Source organism: Clarias gariepinus, chromosome 8 (assembly GCF_024256425.1).
Source record: "Clarias gariepinus isolate MV-2021 ecotype Netherlands chromosome 8, CGAR_prim_01v2, whole genome shotgun sequence".
NCBI classification, from domain to species: Eukaryota; Metazoa; Chordata; class Actinopteri; order Siluriformes; family Clariidae; genus Clarias; species Clarias gariepinus.
The window spans coordinates 22,751,713-22,767,038 of NC_071107.1; the positions used below are offsets into that span (position 1 = coordinate 22,751,713).

Genomic DNA, 15,326 nt, shown 5'->3' on the forward strand with positions numbered 1-15,326 from the left:
AGTTTCCATTACTGACAAGCACAAAGTCTATCAATTGCAAGTCTCCAGGGGTTGTACAGATGAAGCCTCTATATTTAGGTCAGTGTTGTAATCTGACACGCTATAGTAATTCCAGTAACTAGAGCACCAGAGAGCAAAGGAAAATAAAGAAGAAGGAATGGGAGGGGTAAACAAGAATACCTGCATGCCTTCCTGGCCTGAGATGCCAACACCCACATCTGCCACCTGAATCATACTGACATCGTTTGCTCCATCACCTGAATATGACACACACACATGCAAATGTAATTTAGCCCAACAGAGACTTACACACAAAAACATTCTAATATGCAGTAAAATATATGATGGAATACACATCCATGTCCATTTTCTATTATTTTGTTGTATTAGTTTAAACTCCGGGGTAACTTTTAGTTATAAAGAACTAAATTAATGCATATTAAAAATATTCACACATTGGTGGAATATTGTATAGGCTAAGATTGTATAATAGGTTTTTAATGAACAACAAACAGTGATTTAAATACACAATGTGGCCAAAGTTATGTGGATACATGCCCATCTCACCCACACATGCTTTTGAACACTTCCAAATTTAGTCCCCAATTTGATGTTATAATAACTTTCAAAGGAAACTGAGATGCTACTGGCATTCTATACAGTTGTGTGCTTCCACTTTGTGGCAACAGTTTGGGAAAGAACAACATATGGATGATCACTGAAAATAATTTAGGATACACAATGGCTCCACCAGTACTCTTAACATTTAATCAAATTACTATATCACTTTCATAGAATACATACTGACCTATAGCAAGGCTCATGACCCCCAGTGTACCACCAACAAGCCGAACAACTTGGCTCTTTTGCAGGGGGGTAGACCTGCAGCATATGACAGATCGGCAGCTAACTGCGACATCCAGAAATGCTTTCTGTAACTCCTTCTTCAGGGCAAAGTCTAATGTCCTGCCATCAATCACTAATGTAAAGCCGGAGATGGCATCATCCTGAGGCGTGGCCAAATCAAAGGTAGACAAACCCCCGTCTTGGATGTCTCTGATCTCCTGATGGAGCTCTAAAAGCCGAGCTTCACATGCTTCCTTTGAGAAAAAATAGACGCACACAAGATATTTGCACTTTAGTTTTAAGACAAACAGACAGACAGACAGACAGACAGACAGATAGATAGATAGACGATTTATTGATCCAAAGGGACATTCCTGACATCCAGTAGCAATGAAAACACAAAGTAATACAAACACAGGTTTGTAAATGTGACGGCACACTGTATATTATACATATAGTCAGTCATGAGTAATAATAATATAAAAAAGTTATGGAATATTATTATTATTATTATTTTTAATAATAATAATAAATAATAATACTCTAATTGGTACAATAATACTCTATCGCTCCTGCAAACAGAAAGGTTTGTGATTATGCCAGGAGGAAGAAAATATAAGCCATTGTCAGACGAGAAGTCCTGGCTCGCAAAAGACTTTTATTGCAAAGGTGTCCAGTGGGGCAGAGTCAGAGAGTCAGAGCTTTCTCAAACTCCTCAAAGCCGTGTCTTTATGAAAATTGTTTTGTGCACAGTACAGGAATACTATTATTTAATAATACTACTACTACTACTATATTATAATAATAATAATACGTGAAATGCAGCGCAACCCTTGATGTGCAACTAAATTTATGACAATTGACTGCGACAGTTATGTTCATAAAGGAAACTTAAAAAATAACAAACTGAATACTTCTCGAATACTCAAAAAATCTAATTATTAGCTTACCTGACTGTCACAGTTGGCAGTAAGTAACTGGTCGGTCACTCGTAAGAGTTTGCAGGCACATGCAATGTTAATGGCTGTCTCCTGTTTGTCCCCTGTGAGCACCCATATCTTAATCCCTGCCATCTGTAAAGCTTCAATAGTTTCTGGAACATCTTCCTGTAATTGGTCCACTATACCTGTCGCTCCTGCAGACAGAAAGGTTTGTGATTATGCCAGGAGAAAGAAAATAAAAGCCATTTTAATTTAAGGTATAAACTGAAACACCACTGTATATATGTGGTCAAAAGTATGCAGACACCCAACCATCACATCTATGTGAGCGTACTGGACTTCCTACTCTAAAACCAAATAAATTAATTAGGCTTTTTTTTTTTTTACTTTTTAGGTAGAAACCTGAAAAATCTTTCGCAAAGATTTTGATGTCTGTGAAGATTTGTGGCAATTCTTTAATTCATCGCAAAGGTGTCCAGTGGAGCAGAGTCAGAGCTTTCTCAAACTCCTTAAAGCCATGTCTTTATGGAACTTGTTTTGTGTACAGTACAGGTGTATAATCAGGGGTAGATTACGAAGGGGTCCTTCTCCAAACTACTGCCACAAAATTAAGGGGGCATAAAATTGCATAAAATATCTTTTGCATGCTACTGCAATAACATTAACCCTCACTGCTATTTTAGAAGTAGGGGTTAATGTTGGGATACTTTGTATGCCCAACCCAAAAAAATTTACTTTTTTTAAAACTACGTGCTTAAATATGTTTTCTGGGCTACAAAATATTAAAAAAATTTAACACATTCATTATACAATATTTGGAATAAAAAGTTAAAGTCCCTTTGAGTCTTTAAGGTCTTTAGTCTTTTATAAAAATGCTCTCTTTATAAAATGATTTCACTTCAGTACCTCACCTAATAACGTAAGGTTGGTTTCCAATCTCTGAGCAGATTCTATAAGTAGTTCTTCTCTGTTTTCAATACTGGTTTCAGCAAAAGCATGTTCGGTTAGCCAGGCCTTGTACTCTGCCTCCTGTAGGACCTGCCAATCAACAGTAAACTTCCATATAACCGACAATAGGAACAAACAAAAAAGGAATATATTCTTAAATTCCATTTTTTCATACAATTAAAAACCACATCGGTACAGACCAACTGTGACGAAACTCCAATCCGTGAAACTCATTTCCCGTTTTTATAAAACTGCTAACAGTTTAAAGAAGTGAAGAGGGGAAGTGAAAAAGTCAAAAACATACTCTTTTTGCAACACAGAGTGTTCGCAGGCCTTCCTTAGCATATTCATCTAGATGACGCTGTGTTCGCTTCATCATCTCTCTAGAACTATCACTTTGATCTGAAAAACATACACAGTATCACAACTACGCCAATATTACTATACATAATGAAAATTATTTTTGGCATCATATTAAACAAGCCCTAGCTGCAGTATTTAAAGAAAAAGCAGGCACATGCGTCGCAAGACTGCTCTGGTATGATAATCATGATGATCACTGATAATGGTAAAAAGACCAGAAAGTATACTGAGAATGGGTGCTTTCACAAATACCTTCATGAAGCCAATATACAGTAACCCATATGTTCTCTATATTCGCTAAATCCCATTAATAATAATAAATTAACATTTGTGAAAAGAATGATATGGAGAGAAAACTCAAGTCTGTGAAAACTAAGCTAAAGTCATTTTGTACAAGGGTGAGTCAAAAATTATTTACATTCTGGCTGTAAAAAAAGAATGTTTTGGAAAAGACAAATACATAATATTTGACATAACCTTTTTGCTTTTAACACACTTTGTTCGGCTGTCAACAAGTTTTAGTATTCCCTAATTAACAAAATGTTTAGGCTCTGAGCCAAATAGATATGAATCTTCGTCTTCATAGGGCTGCTTCAAGGTAACCAAACAGGTGAAAGTCAGTTGGAGAAGGATCAGGACTATAGGAAAAATCCAAACAAAGTTTTTGCAGAGTGTCGACAGTCGGCAGAAGTGTGTGGACGTGCACTGTTATTACAACGGCCTTGGACAGCAGTCCACTGCAAGTAACCCAAAGTTTAAGCTTTTTTTCACATGTATGGTTGTTCAATAAGCATTTCAATGTAAGGAGCACTCTTCATTGTTGAATCTTTTTTATTATAATGTTCCAATACTGGCCATTGAGAGAACTGTAAGGATAAATATTCCAGATTTAATTCAATAAAATTTTAACTGTATATTGCTTTTAACAATTGTTATTGTCGCAAAGCAGCTTTACACAATCATAAGAAATTATGGAAGATTGTTAACGTTATCAAAATGACTAGACCTTGGTGAGCAAGCCGAAGGCAACAGTGTCAAAGAAAACTCCCTGAGATGGCAATAGGAAAAAACCTTGAGAGGAATCAGTCTCAAGAGGGAACACATCCTCATTCAGGTGATAACGAATAGTATTATAGTATATTGATCTGTAGTCATACCAGATGTTGGTTAACTTTTTCACTTTTTCTTAGTCAGTGATTTAGGATGGTTCCGTTAGTGATGAATCCATGTCTCATCATCTGTAATGATTCTCTTACAAATAAACTGATGTAACATATTCATACCTGCAAAGCAGTGACTGGGAAGACAGTAGCCTTGAAAGAAAAGCACTGATAAGAAAGTACTGGCAAATTTCCTAGTTAAATTTACCTTTTATTTTATTTTTCATATTTATTTCCTATTCATAGTCTTTTATTTTATCGAGCAGTTGTCTAAGCATTTCACTGCATATCGTACTGTGTATGACTGTGTATGTGACAAATAAAATTTAAATTTGAATAGAAGGATTAATATAACTAGAGTGCAGATAATCTTTGACTCACCCTTGTTTATAGAAAACAGTAAATGGCAAAAATGACTTTAGGAGGGTTTTACAGACACAATCACATATTTTAACAAGTACCCATGCCAGGAAGATTTCCTGTCAATACAGATTATTGACTGGAGACACAGAAAGTCACATACCTGATGTCCCAGCCAGGTCCATAATCACATTGTCAGCTCCTTTGGTGTAGACCACCACCTGGCTGGTGAGTGGATGACGCACCACTACTGACATTCTCTTGCGGACAGAGTGAAAGGGCAGTAGGTGAAGCAGTGGCACATTAAGGGGCCCGGTGCCTGGCAGGGCAACCAGCAGCTGTTCCGGGGACCTGCCCAGCAGAGTGCAGCCGTACGCCCTTGCAGCCTGCACCAGTGCAGCCTCATCTGGGCTTTCTGCCTCATACAGCAACTCTTCTTCTTCTTCTTTATCATCTTTAACTTCTTCTTTATCATCTCCACTGAAGTCCTGATCGAGATCCTCGATGTGGTGTGGCTGTTGAGGTGTGATAGCAGGGCTGGGTGATGGAGAAGGTGTAGGTGTGTGTGGAGGTGTATTGTGATTGTGACGTCCGAGAGAAAATAACCTCCTGGTGTAGCCAGGTGGGCTGTCAGCACTCTCAACAGGGGACAGTGAAAAGAGAGGGCGACTCATTTTCTGCAGAAGAGTTTTCATCTCCTCCAGAGAGCGTAAAGGAGTGCGAGCCACTGGTGTCTTCACCTAAAACAATCACATAAGCGCAGCTAAGTTTCATAAATCCTATTATAACTTTTTTGTGATAACTGAAGTAAATACAAATGCTACAACTAATTAACCTCTAATCAATCAGATCAACTTTACAACTGTTTCCTGTATCACCATGGCAAGAGCTCAAAAGCTATAAATGATATGGTTAAACTGTAGCACCTCTAGATTACAGGTAACACAAGAGGAAATGGTTTACCAGAGAATAATAGAGGTATATTGAGCGAATCGTACCACGTGACGGGGTTGACTGGGGGAGGACACCACCACAGTGTTGCAGACAACCAAGGCGAGAAAGAAATCTAGGATATGTGAGAGTTCTGCAGCATCGTATTTAACAGCAGAGCTTGAAAGGGCCCGCAGCTTTTTATGCAGCTGAACATCTGGAATCACTGCACACTCCTGAGAAAGATATTAATTAACAAATATTCACACTTAAACAGACAGTTAAATATACTGTAAAAAGATGTGCTTGTTATGTTACAGTTTTCCTGGAACTTACCATGGCGCTGCTAAAAGCCCCAGGCACGTGATGGTGGAGTGTGTTATGTGGCGAGTGTGTGTCACAAGCAGCAGTGAGGGTGTTAATGGATAAGGAGCTCCGATTGCAGCTGAGAGATTTCCTGGAGCTAGAACGCAGTGAGAGTTTGCCAGCAACCTGCTCTACATACTGTTCCATTGATTGCGCTGAAAGCATGCACACAGGCACACAGGCACACACACACACACACAGATCAGTAAGCAGTTCAAATTAATTATCAATTTCAGTCTTTGAGGCCTAATTCTCACACTACTGAGGAACACATTCTGAGGTGGTCTCAGTTTGGTTTGTTTCTGAGTAAAAAAAAATGCTGACTAATCACGCTGAGCTGGCTTTGAGAGCTGAAAGGGTTTAAACCACGTGTAAATATAAAAGTAATATTAAGTAAAAATTATTAAACGACATACACACTGCTCCTCACACAAACACTTACATGCTCTCTCTCGTTCTCTCATTCTCTCACTGATTTTGGAAAAAAAAAAGTAAAAGCATAAAGGAACACATTAAAGTTATCGTAAAGTCAAGTTAAGAGTTTTTCTCGAATACTTCCAACACAGGTCGTAAAATAAAAAAGTAATCAGAGCAAATAGAGTTTTTTCTTAAAAATATACCAATTTTATTGGTTTTAAACAGGGATATAACAGGGTAAACATGTAAAGTTTCAATACAAATTTTATAACCCCCATATAAACCTCTTTAGCCCCCACCCCGTCCCACCCTGACTCCAAGCCAGCTTTACATGTGTAAGAAAGACTAGATGGCAGGCATATTAAAAAAAAAAAGGAAAAAGAAGAAAAAACTAACAAATAGGAAGGGAATCAAACTATAAATGTATATAAAAAAAGCGAAGGAAGAGCCCCCACACCTGTTGAAATTGCAAATAGGGCTTTAACACTGCCTATACTGGGATATTTCGACCTGGCAACCCTGGGTTATGTTATATATCACTTTGTACTGTACAAACGATGTACTGTAAAATCTAGAGATGGCACAATTCTCAATGAAATATTAACCTGTTTGGTACGGCATCTATGGTCCTAGAATTTAGAAGAGCTGTGCACACAATAAATGGGGATATATCTCATTTGCACATTCAGGCTTTTATAAGCCAAAGCTTATCTCACTGTGTGGTACTGAACTCGTTTCATAATAACATTAGGCAGCAACTACAGTTTAGTTTAATCCACCACAGGCAAACTACTAATATGCGTACGCTCCACAGTTCCTCTAATACCTGTGATGTGGCCTCAGTAATAGGGTGCTACAGCAACCCAAACAAAAGATTTTATATATACAGCATGGTAAAAAAAAAAATCAGTAAATGTAAAAGTTATAGTTATACATAATTATATATATTCACATAAATACACCATATTCTAATGCAAATTGGATAATGCAAGGGCAATTTATTTGTAGTATGTGTAAACAAGCCAGGGAAGAGTTGAGGTAGTTCAGCCAACTCAAACCAATGAACAGCCACATGGACAAGTTTGTTGTCAAATAAGAATGGGCTAAAGCAAAAGGCAAAACTCACCATGCTCATTATGAGGGTACTCCTTGCCAGCGACAGTACACCGACGAAACAGCATGCGATTTTCTGTCAGGGTCCCTGTCTTATCCGAGAACAAGTACTGGATCTGTCCCAGGTCCTCTGTGATATTTAGTGCCCTGCACTGTATACCAGTATCCAGCCTGGCATCATACAGATCTAGATCATTTTGGATAAAATAGATCTGTCCTAATTTTACTATTTCTATAGACACATACAGAGAAATGGGAATAAGAACCTGTAATACAAAGGCACAGATAGAAGAGGATGTGAGAAGATGTTTCACACAGTATCAGAACAAAACTGCACTGTAGAAGTAGACTTTCTTAAACAAGAAATGATAATGTATTACATTGTGTTGGTCATAATATAGTGAAATAAAATGATGAATAAAAAAAAAACAATACTGCTTAACGATAGATATTATACATTCATTTAGTTATTGATATGTAATTTATCATGGGGTAGGAACACAGCCTGAAAAGGCACATCAATGTCAACGCTTTAGAGTAATCTAGCTATCATCCTTCTTTTTTTAATGGGAAGAAACTAGAGAACCTCACAGACATTGGGGAAACATGCAAAACTCACACAATTCCAGTGGTCTAAAGACAAACTATTATGGAAGGCTACTTGAAGCATCCATATTTTCTATCACCACATTTCTCTATAACCTGTGTTTGTGAAAAAAGGTGAAAGAAGTAGATAGGGGCAGTCAGAGGAAGGATGTTTGTGGTAGTTACAAATACAAACCTGCAAAACAATTATCATAGTCCAGAACATGTAGAAGCCAGCCAAAGCTGGGTGTGTGTCATCGGAGATCAAGAAGACAGAGTCCTTTAGGCCACTCAGCCACACACCATGGCCTAATTAATAGCAACATCAATCATTTAACAATGGAGATTTCAAGAAATATTCAAGAACAATTTGACTACACTTTATTATTTAAGCTAAAGCATTTTTAATGTTTTAGGTATATATGTGTGCATGTTTGCATGTGTGTTTGTGTGTACAGTATGTTGGTGTATGTGCTTGTTCCTACCCACAGCAGCAGTAAGGCACATGACAAGTAGTAAGACAACACTCCAAATAATGTCTATGTTGAGTCTGCGCTCCAGCTTGCTTCGCTTATATCGTGGACCACTGTTATTCTGCATTGCTTTTGTCTCATGGCCTAAACAAGCACATACACATAGTCAAATACTTGTCAATAATCCTTCAGCATTTCTCATTGTGTATAAGGAAGTGTTCATGTTCTTGTCAGCATAATCGTTTATGTGTTTATTCATTGTGCTCTACCTGCGTAGACCACTATGCCAATCACAGTCTCTGTGTTTCTCACTGTACAACTCCTCAGTAGAAGATTTTCATTATGCAATCCAACCCGAACTTTATCAGGGTGCTCCCTGAAAACATACACAGGCACACAGACACACACACCATTTGTTAAGAGAAAGCAAGCAAACATATATATTCATCTTTATGGGGCATTAAAGTCAGCCCAGGATAAAATTTCTCATGTTATGATAATCTACAGTATATAGGATAGGATAAATGGAGATCTAATAGGATAATAAATGGAGTTTTTTCTCTCATAACTGTGTTTTGGTATTCTACGCAATTAAAACTCCTGGTTTGACTTAAATGCTCCTCGATACAAAGCCAAAAATGACAAAAGCCAATATCCACAAAATGACAAAAATAAAAATATATAAATAAAATAAATGTCTATGTAAGAGTCTAGAAAAATTCTTCATATGTTAAAATTTTACATTTTTATTTAAATTTCCTGAACGGAAATACTTTTCTCATTTACATGTACAGTGGTACTTCGGCATACGAATTTATTCTGTTCCCTATTGCAAAAAAAATATTCCCATAGAAAATAATGTAAATTTAGATAATCTGTTTCAACCACCAAAAAAAATATTGGTAATATAATATTATACTTTTGGATATAAAAACAAGTATGACATTTATAAAAGACATTTAAATAAAGTTAAATCTGAAATCAATAGACATTAAACCTCACTTAACCTTATTTTATGTTTCCTCTTAGCACCAGCTGCTTTAAAAAAAATGAATTGAAAGTGACTTTATTCTCTTCTTGATGCTCTTTTGGATAACATGTAGCACAGCCTCATTATGGGTTTTTATAAAGCTGTTGATAATTTTTTATATGGCGTTGTATACAGCCAGTCCCCGAGTCGATTTACAGTCGATTTAAGAATTTTTGCAGATACGAACAGACCAGGGATCGCAGAAGCAATTGACGTGTATTATACAAAAAATAAACATTGCACTGCACCAGATACCAATATTTACAAGAAGTACTGTATATACAATATTTTCAGTGTGTAAGTGAATGTATAAAATGTCTAAAGTCCAATATATTGTATGAATTTGCATGTAGGAGTGCGGGGAGAAATGAGTCGACCAATGAATCAGTTCAGGAGCACGATGATAGAAAAGGACTGTCCCAATGGTGAATAATCCTATTTTCTGTTGCTTTACATTGTATATTTATGTCAAAGATGTATAAGATTCACTTTATTGGACTTACAAATGAATCCGACTTACAAATGTGCTCCTGGAATGGAACTTGATCGTAAGTCTGGGACTTACTGTACTTTATAATCTGTTCCAATATGATATATTGGTCTCACTTGTGTTTTGCTACCGCATTTTTTTATTACAGAGCTCCAAATCACGGTGCATAATCCTGGTGACTTAGGGGAAGCTGCAAACATCAGGGTAGGCCAACGCTCCATTGTTGTTTATATGCATACGACCAGTGATATTTTTTTCCAGTGCTGCATAAGACTGTGAATCCTTCAGTCTCTTTTGGATACATCAAAATTGAATTACTTACCATCAGGACAGTGTCAGAAAACAGCATTTTTTCGTCATGCTTTCGGATTGACTTATAAAGCCTGTGAGGCCTGTAAAATACTTCTGCTCCCACACATGCACACACACGGTATACAGGACTTGGGACTATACATCCAAATGTATAGTGCACATCAATATATTTTGTAAATAGCTGTAAATATTAAATGTTCTTGAAGACAAGAGAAAAGTCCTGTGTTTGTGTAAATCTCGGTTAATTGCTTAATACAATCGTAATATTCTTGGGACCCAATGTGCTATGTCTTCACTAAATCTTGCACAAAATGCAAAAAAAACTCACAAAAAATGTGTAAACTTTATTTGGCTTTCCATTGGCACAAACAAGTTTTGACCGGCTACTGGAAGTGGACAAAACCAGAAGTACTTGTGACAGGCTTGATTGCTCGTATGCCAAACCTGCTTTGCATGACAAAGCAAAATCCAGCCAAAATTTTAGTTTGTAAGTTGAAAATTCACAAGCCAGGTCGTGTGCATTCACTGTATGTATAGCAACTGTATCCCAAGGAAAAAATGTTACGTGCAAAAAAACAAATTTTGGTCAAAACCATATTGTTTTATCTTTTTTTGGTCTTTTGCCAGAATTTAGAGCATTCTCAACATGTGTCACACATATCTCAAATTTTTGTAAAAAAAAAAAAAAAAACACACTCACATGTAGCCTCTAAAACGTCTTAGATCATCATTGGGGTTTTCGCATTCAATGCGGCTGCTGAAGTTCTCTGGTGTAAATTCTGATCCCTGAGGCAGAAGCGTGCATACACACACACACACACACACATTGACTCACACATTTATTTTCATAGTATGATTAAGTCATTACTATTAAGAAGGAGAAGCAAACACTAAAAATATTGGCTCACTTGTTGTAGCAGGTCTTTGACCACCTGTCTCTGCTTCAAGTTAGTTTCTCCATCCAAGTTGGCAGTCTCAATGTGACACACTCCATTTGGGTCAGACGAATGGAGCAGTACCATGTCAGCAGGAATGATCTCATTACAACACAACTTTACCAGATCCCCCACACACACATCAGCCCAGCGCCTCTCAACATAACACTGTTGTTTACTGCAACAAAGGAAATATTTAAAGCATGAGTAGTCAGAACTGCATTCTTTTACAGTACAACAGACTCAACAAAAATATGCACAAAAGCAATTTCACAGCAAATGAGACAGCTCCAATGTTGCAGTTTTGAGAAAACCTTTTTTTTTTTTTAAATTAAACAAGAAGACTGCATCAAACTTTTTTTTTGAATGACACGAGAGTGTTATATTAGCTGTATTTTAGGTCTCTTTGCTTCACCACAGTGCTTACACCACAGTATCCCCAATTTTTTTTAAACATATAACACATTCTTTAAAGAACATCCAAATTATGTCCTATTATAATGTCCCATTTTACAGAATCCATCACAGCCATTAAGTGATGCATACTTGTCATTTATTACTGCTGAACTGACTGTATCTGCAGTTAAAGAGTGTAAATGTCCTTTTTTGGCATGGACATTCTTCAAAAATTATTTGAACACATTCAAATCACTCATGCTAGCTAAAGTGTTGCATAAATATTATCTTTGCTTTTCAATTATCATGTGAAAAAAGTAGCAATGTGATTGGCTCGTCCAGAAGCAACCATTTTTGCTCCAAAATCGAATAGCTATGTGTAAACTTTTACTCAAAATTTGAAAGCTTAAAGCTTCTCAAATAAGGTTAAATGTTGTTTTTAACATGTCACAACAGTGTTATAACATTTTGCTACAGACAATCATGTGTGTCAGGAAATAATATTTGGCAAAATTAGCAAGTCAGAAAATAGCATTTAAATGTTAAATTGTTTAAATATGAATTCTACAACAAAAACAAACTTCTGTAGTTATTATACCATAAGGCTTAAAACCCAGCTTTTATACACAAACAGGAACATGAATCCTGCCCATTATATATCAGAACAAGTGAGTTATATTGAAGCAGCAATTCATTATGCAGCTTAAATATCTACTAGTCATATATATCATATCCTTTAAATCATATATGACTCTATATGACTTTTACAGGTTAAAATTTCGAAGTGCAGTTCTATTGACAAGTCATGGTACAAAAATAACCCATCTATCAATTACATGCGTTCATCTATCAGCACTTTAAAATAACAACTGTGTGGGCCTCACCAACTACAAAATCTATAAATAAACTTAATCTAATAACAAATTATAATTTCATTACATATCTCATTTTTAAATTTATTAAATGAAATTAATAATGCCCATTAATTTATCATCAAAAAGTGTGACTGCCTCTATAAAAGCAGACCTTTTTGGGAGTTTGGTTATCTGGGACACTCAAGTACTGTATGTGTCATTATGCCAAAAAGAAAAGATATAACCAGCCATGAGGTTAGAGAAGCAACTGTTGATGCTAATCAATCTAGAAAGGGTTTAATTGGCATCTCCAAATAATACAAAATTCCAAAAAATGCAAATTTAAAAAGAAAACATCAAGTGCTTCATTATGTTAGTTATAGACATCTGTTAAGTATTATGTTGATGACAGCAGAATTAGAAAAAAACTAGTATGGTCTCATGGAAGGGCAGCTAGTTAAAAGTTCCTTCTCTCCAAAATTAATGGACCAAGACACACCAGAAAAAGTTATAAGAAACAATATTCTTTGGACTTATGGGACCACAGTGAAATTGTCTGGTCTTCATGTACACAGACATGCTTGGTGTATCACTACAAATATCCCATAACAACTGTCAACAGAAAACATCAGTGTCATAAAGACTTAGTTTCGGATTAACTATTAACTTAAATTTATTTCTCAGTTATCAGCATTACAAAGTACCTAAAATGTTAGAAATGTTGTCAATAATACATTTAAAAATTACTTTTAAATTCCCTATATATGGCAAAATGAAAAAAAAAAGAATTAACAAATAAGATAAAAGGCCATAGGCACAGAACTGGCGCAATTATTAAACCAAGAAACCCAAAAATTATACAGAGCAATGATTTATATGTGTAAATGCAGCAAGAAAAATGGCTTTTAGAATCATACAGCCTTCTTTACAAAACACACACACACACAAACACACACACACACACACACACACACACACATTCCTTATCAATAACCATGACATTTCTACCAGCAAGCCAGCCTGTATTTAAAAAGAATTTAAATAATTAAAAGAAGCCAGAAGTTTAGTAAGAGATTACTAAAATACTATTTCTTTGGTAAAGTGCTAAATTAAATAAACTCAACCAAGAATAAAATAAAAGTAATCAAGAATATTATTAAGAAAGCACCACTTTATTTTGGTAATTTACGAAGCAGGACTGAAAACTACAGCACATGCTCTACATGTGCTTCACGTTGTTTAATTATTCTAAGATAACTGCTCCTATTTCTTCACTTATTTGTTCACCTGGTATATAATTTACATGGCAGGTTGTTGGCCTGTCTGTCAGATTTTCTTCTTCGCTGATCTTCCCATAGGTCCTTTAGTGCTGTGATGGACATAACCAGTAAAATAGGTATGACTCCAATTTCGGGCTGAAATGCGTTTACGATAGGAACAAAATTGAGAGCAGCCAGAAAAATAAAATAAATGTTGCCAAAGCGGTGAAGTTGTTCAAACAAGTTCTTGGGGATAAAGGAGAGGAAAGTGTACTTAGTGGTCTTGATCTTATTCCCGCAGTACATCCTCTGCCCACTGTCAACTTCTTCAGTATAAATCCAGCTTGGAACCACCAACCTCCTCTTCTTTGCCTTTATGTATCTTGACATGTTGTATTCTAGAACTTAAATTTCAGACATATAAGGATGGACATTTAGCTCCCAGCTTCTTATCCTTTCTTTAAAAAACTCCAGCGTTTGCACTCTGATCCTCAGTTCTTGTTGAGAGACCATGTGTGTGACAAGTACAACATGTGTGTGACAGGTACAACTGCCACACCTGGCCTGACGATAAGGCTTAAATACACAAAGCGACGAGTCATAAACCAGCATTGGTAGAGGCATATTGCAAAGACATAGTAACTGGTTGGTTGAGTAGCGCGCAACCTGCTGGTTGCTGAGAGGTTCAAGGCTATTAGAGCTGCTAACGGTATATCACATGGGATACATATACTGTAGAAGAATAGCTGCAAGACACGAACATGAACAAATGAGAGCTTAAAGGGAGCTCACTGTGCAAAATAATATCATACATGCACATGCACTCAATGTATAGGTCACATACTCCGTCTAAAAGCACTTTTGGTTATCCTTCTTGACCAAATGATTTGCATCATCCTAAACACTGGTGGAAACACTACAGTACGTGTTAATGTCACATAACTTGCAGATGATCGTTTATTTATTTTAAATCACAGGGAGTATAAAAAGATATCAGAAACTTTTCTAGTCATTTATTTACCCACATACTGACCCACTGTATACGTGTGTGAGATTGTTGTTGATCTTCTGGTCATAGCAGTAGCGTCTGTAGTCCTCTATGGCATCTTTAAAGGCGATGACAGTGAGCACGACAACTAGAGGAATCATGGTTATCTCCTTTTGAAAAGCCTCCACCACTGGAACCCAGTTTAGCAGGACCAGGAACAGGAAGTACAGGTTTGCTGCTCTGAAAAAAAACATATATTCTATTGTTGCAGCGCATTTACAGTTTGAGATAATGTCACTAGTCAACATTTTATCAGTCATAACATAATAATTGTTGTTTACATTTAGGCATTTGGCAGACGCTCTTATCCAGAGCGACTTACATTTTTTTTTTTAAATCTCATTACACATCTGAGCAGTTGAGGGCCTTGCTTAAGGGCCCAACAGTGGCAACTGGGTGGTTGTGGGGTTTGAACTTGGGATCTTCCGAACCGTAGTCCAATGCCTTAACCACTGAGCTACCCCTGGCTGTTTATTTACGCTGTTATAGTTAGTCCTGTC

The 15,326-nt window shown here is 36.5% G+C and overlaps 1 protein-coding gene across 4 annotated transcripts in view; it reads right to left on the reverse strand.

Annotated features, from left to right (window-relative positions):
- Positions 1 to 15,326, reverse strand: part of atp10d (ATPase phospholipid transporting 10D) — a 30,210-nt gene that overhangs the window by 6,765 nt on the left and 8,119 nt on the right. For 2 of the 4 annotated variants that reach the window (XM_053502152.1, XM_053502151.1), the window contains exons 3-17: positions 14,812 to 15,006; positions 11,243 to 11,447; positions 11,035 to 11,120; positions 8,772 to 8,878; positions 8,515 to 8,646; positions 8,226 to 8,338; positions 7,458 to 7,710; positions 5,885 to 6,069; positions 5,617 to 5,784; positions 4,782 to 5,358; positions 3,040 to 3,137; positions 2,699 to 2,825; positions 1,797 to 1,981; positions 809 to 1,100; positions 181 to 257 (exon numbers count right to left, since the gene is read on the reverse strand). In XM_053502152.1, coding sequence (XP_053358127.1) covers positions 181 to 257; positions 809 to 1,100; positions 1,797 to 1,981; positions 2,699 to 2,825; positions 3,040 to 3,137; positions 4,782 to 5,358; positions 5,617 to 5,784; positions 5,885 to 6,069; positions 7,458 to 7,710; positions 8,226 to 8,338; positions 8,515 to 8,646; positions 8,772 to 8,878; positions 11,035 to 11,120; positions 11,243 to 11,447; positions 14,812 to 15,006 — 2,800 coding nt within the window. Of the gene's footprint in view, positions 1 to 180; positions 258 to 808; positions 1,101 to 1,796; positions 1,982 to 2,698; positions 2,826 to 3,039; positions 3,138 to 4,781; positions 5,359 to 5,616; positions 5,785 to 5,884; positions 6,070 to 7,457; positions 7,711 to 8,225; positions 8,339 to 8,514; positions 8,647 to 8,771; positions 8,879 to 11,034; positions 11,121 to 11,242; positions 11,448 to 13,806; positions 14,792 to 14,811; positions 15,007 to 15,326 lie in introns of those variants that run through there. The other 2 variants (XM_053502154.1, XM_053502153.1) reach the window with 2 other exon arrangements.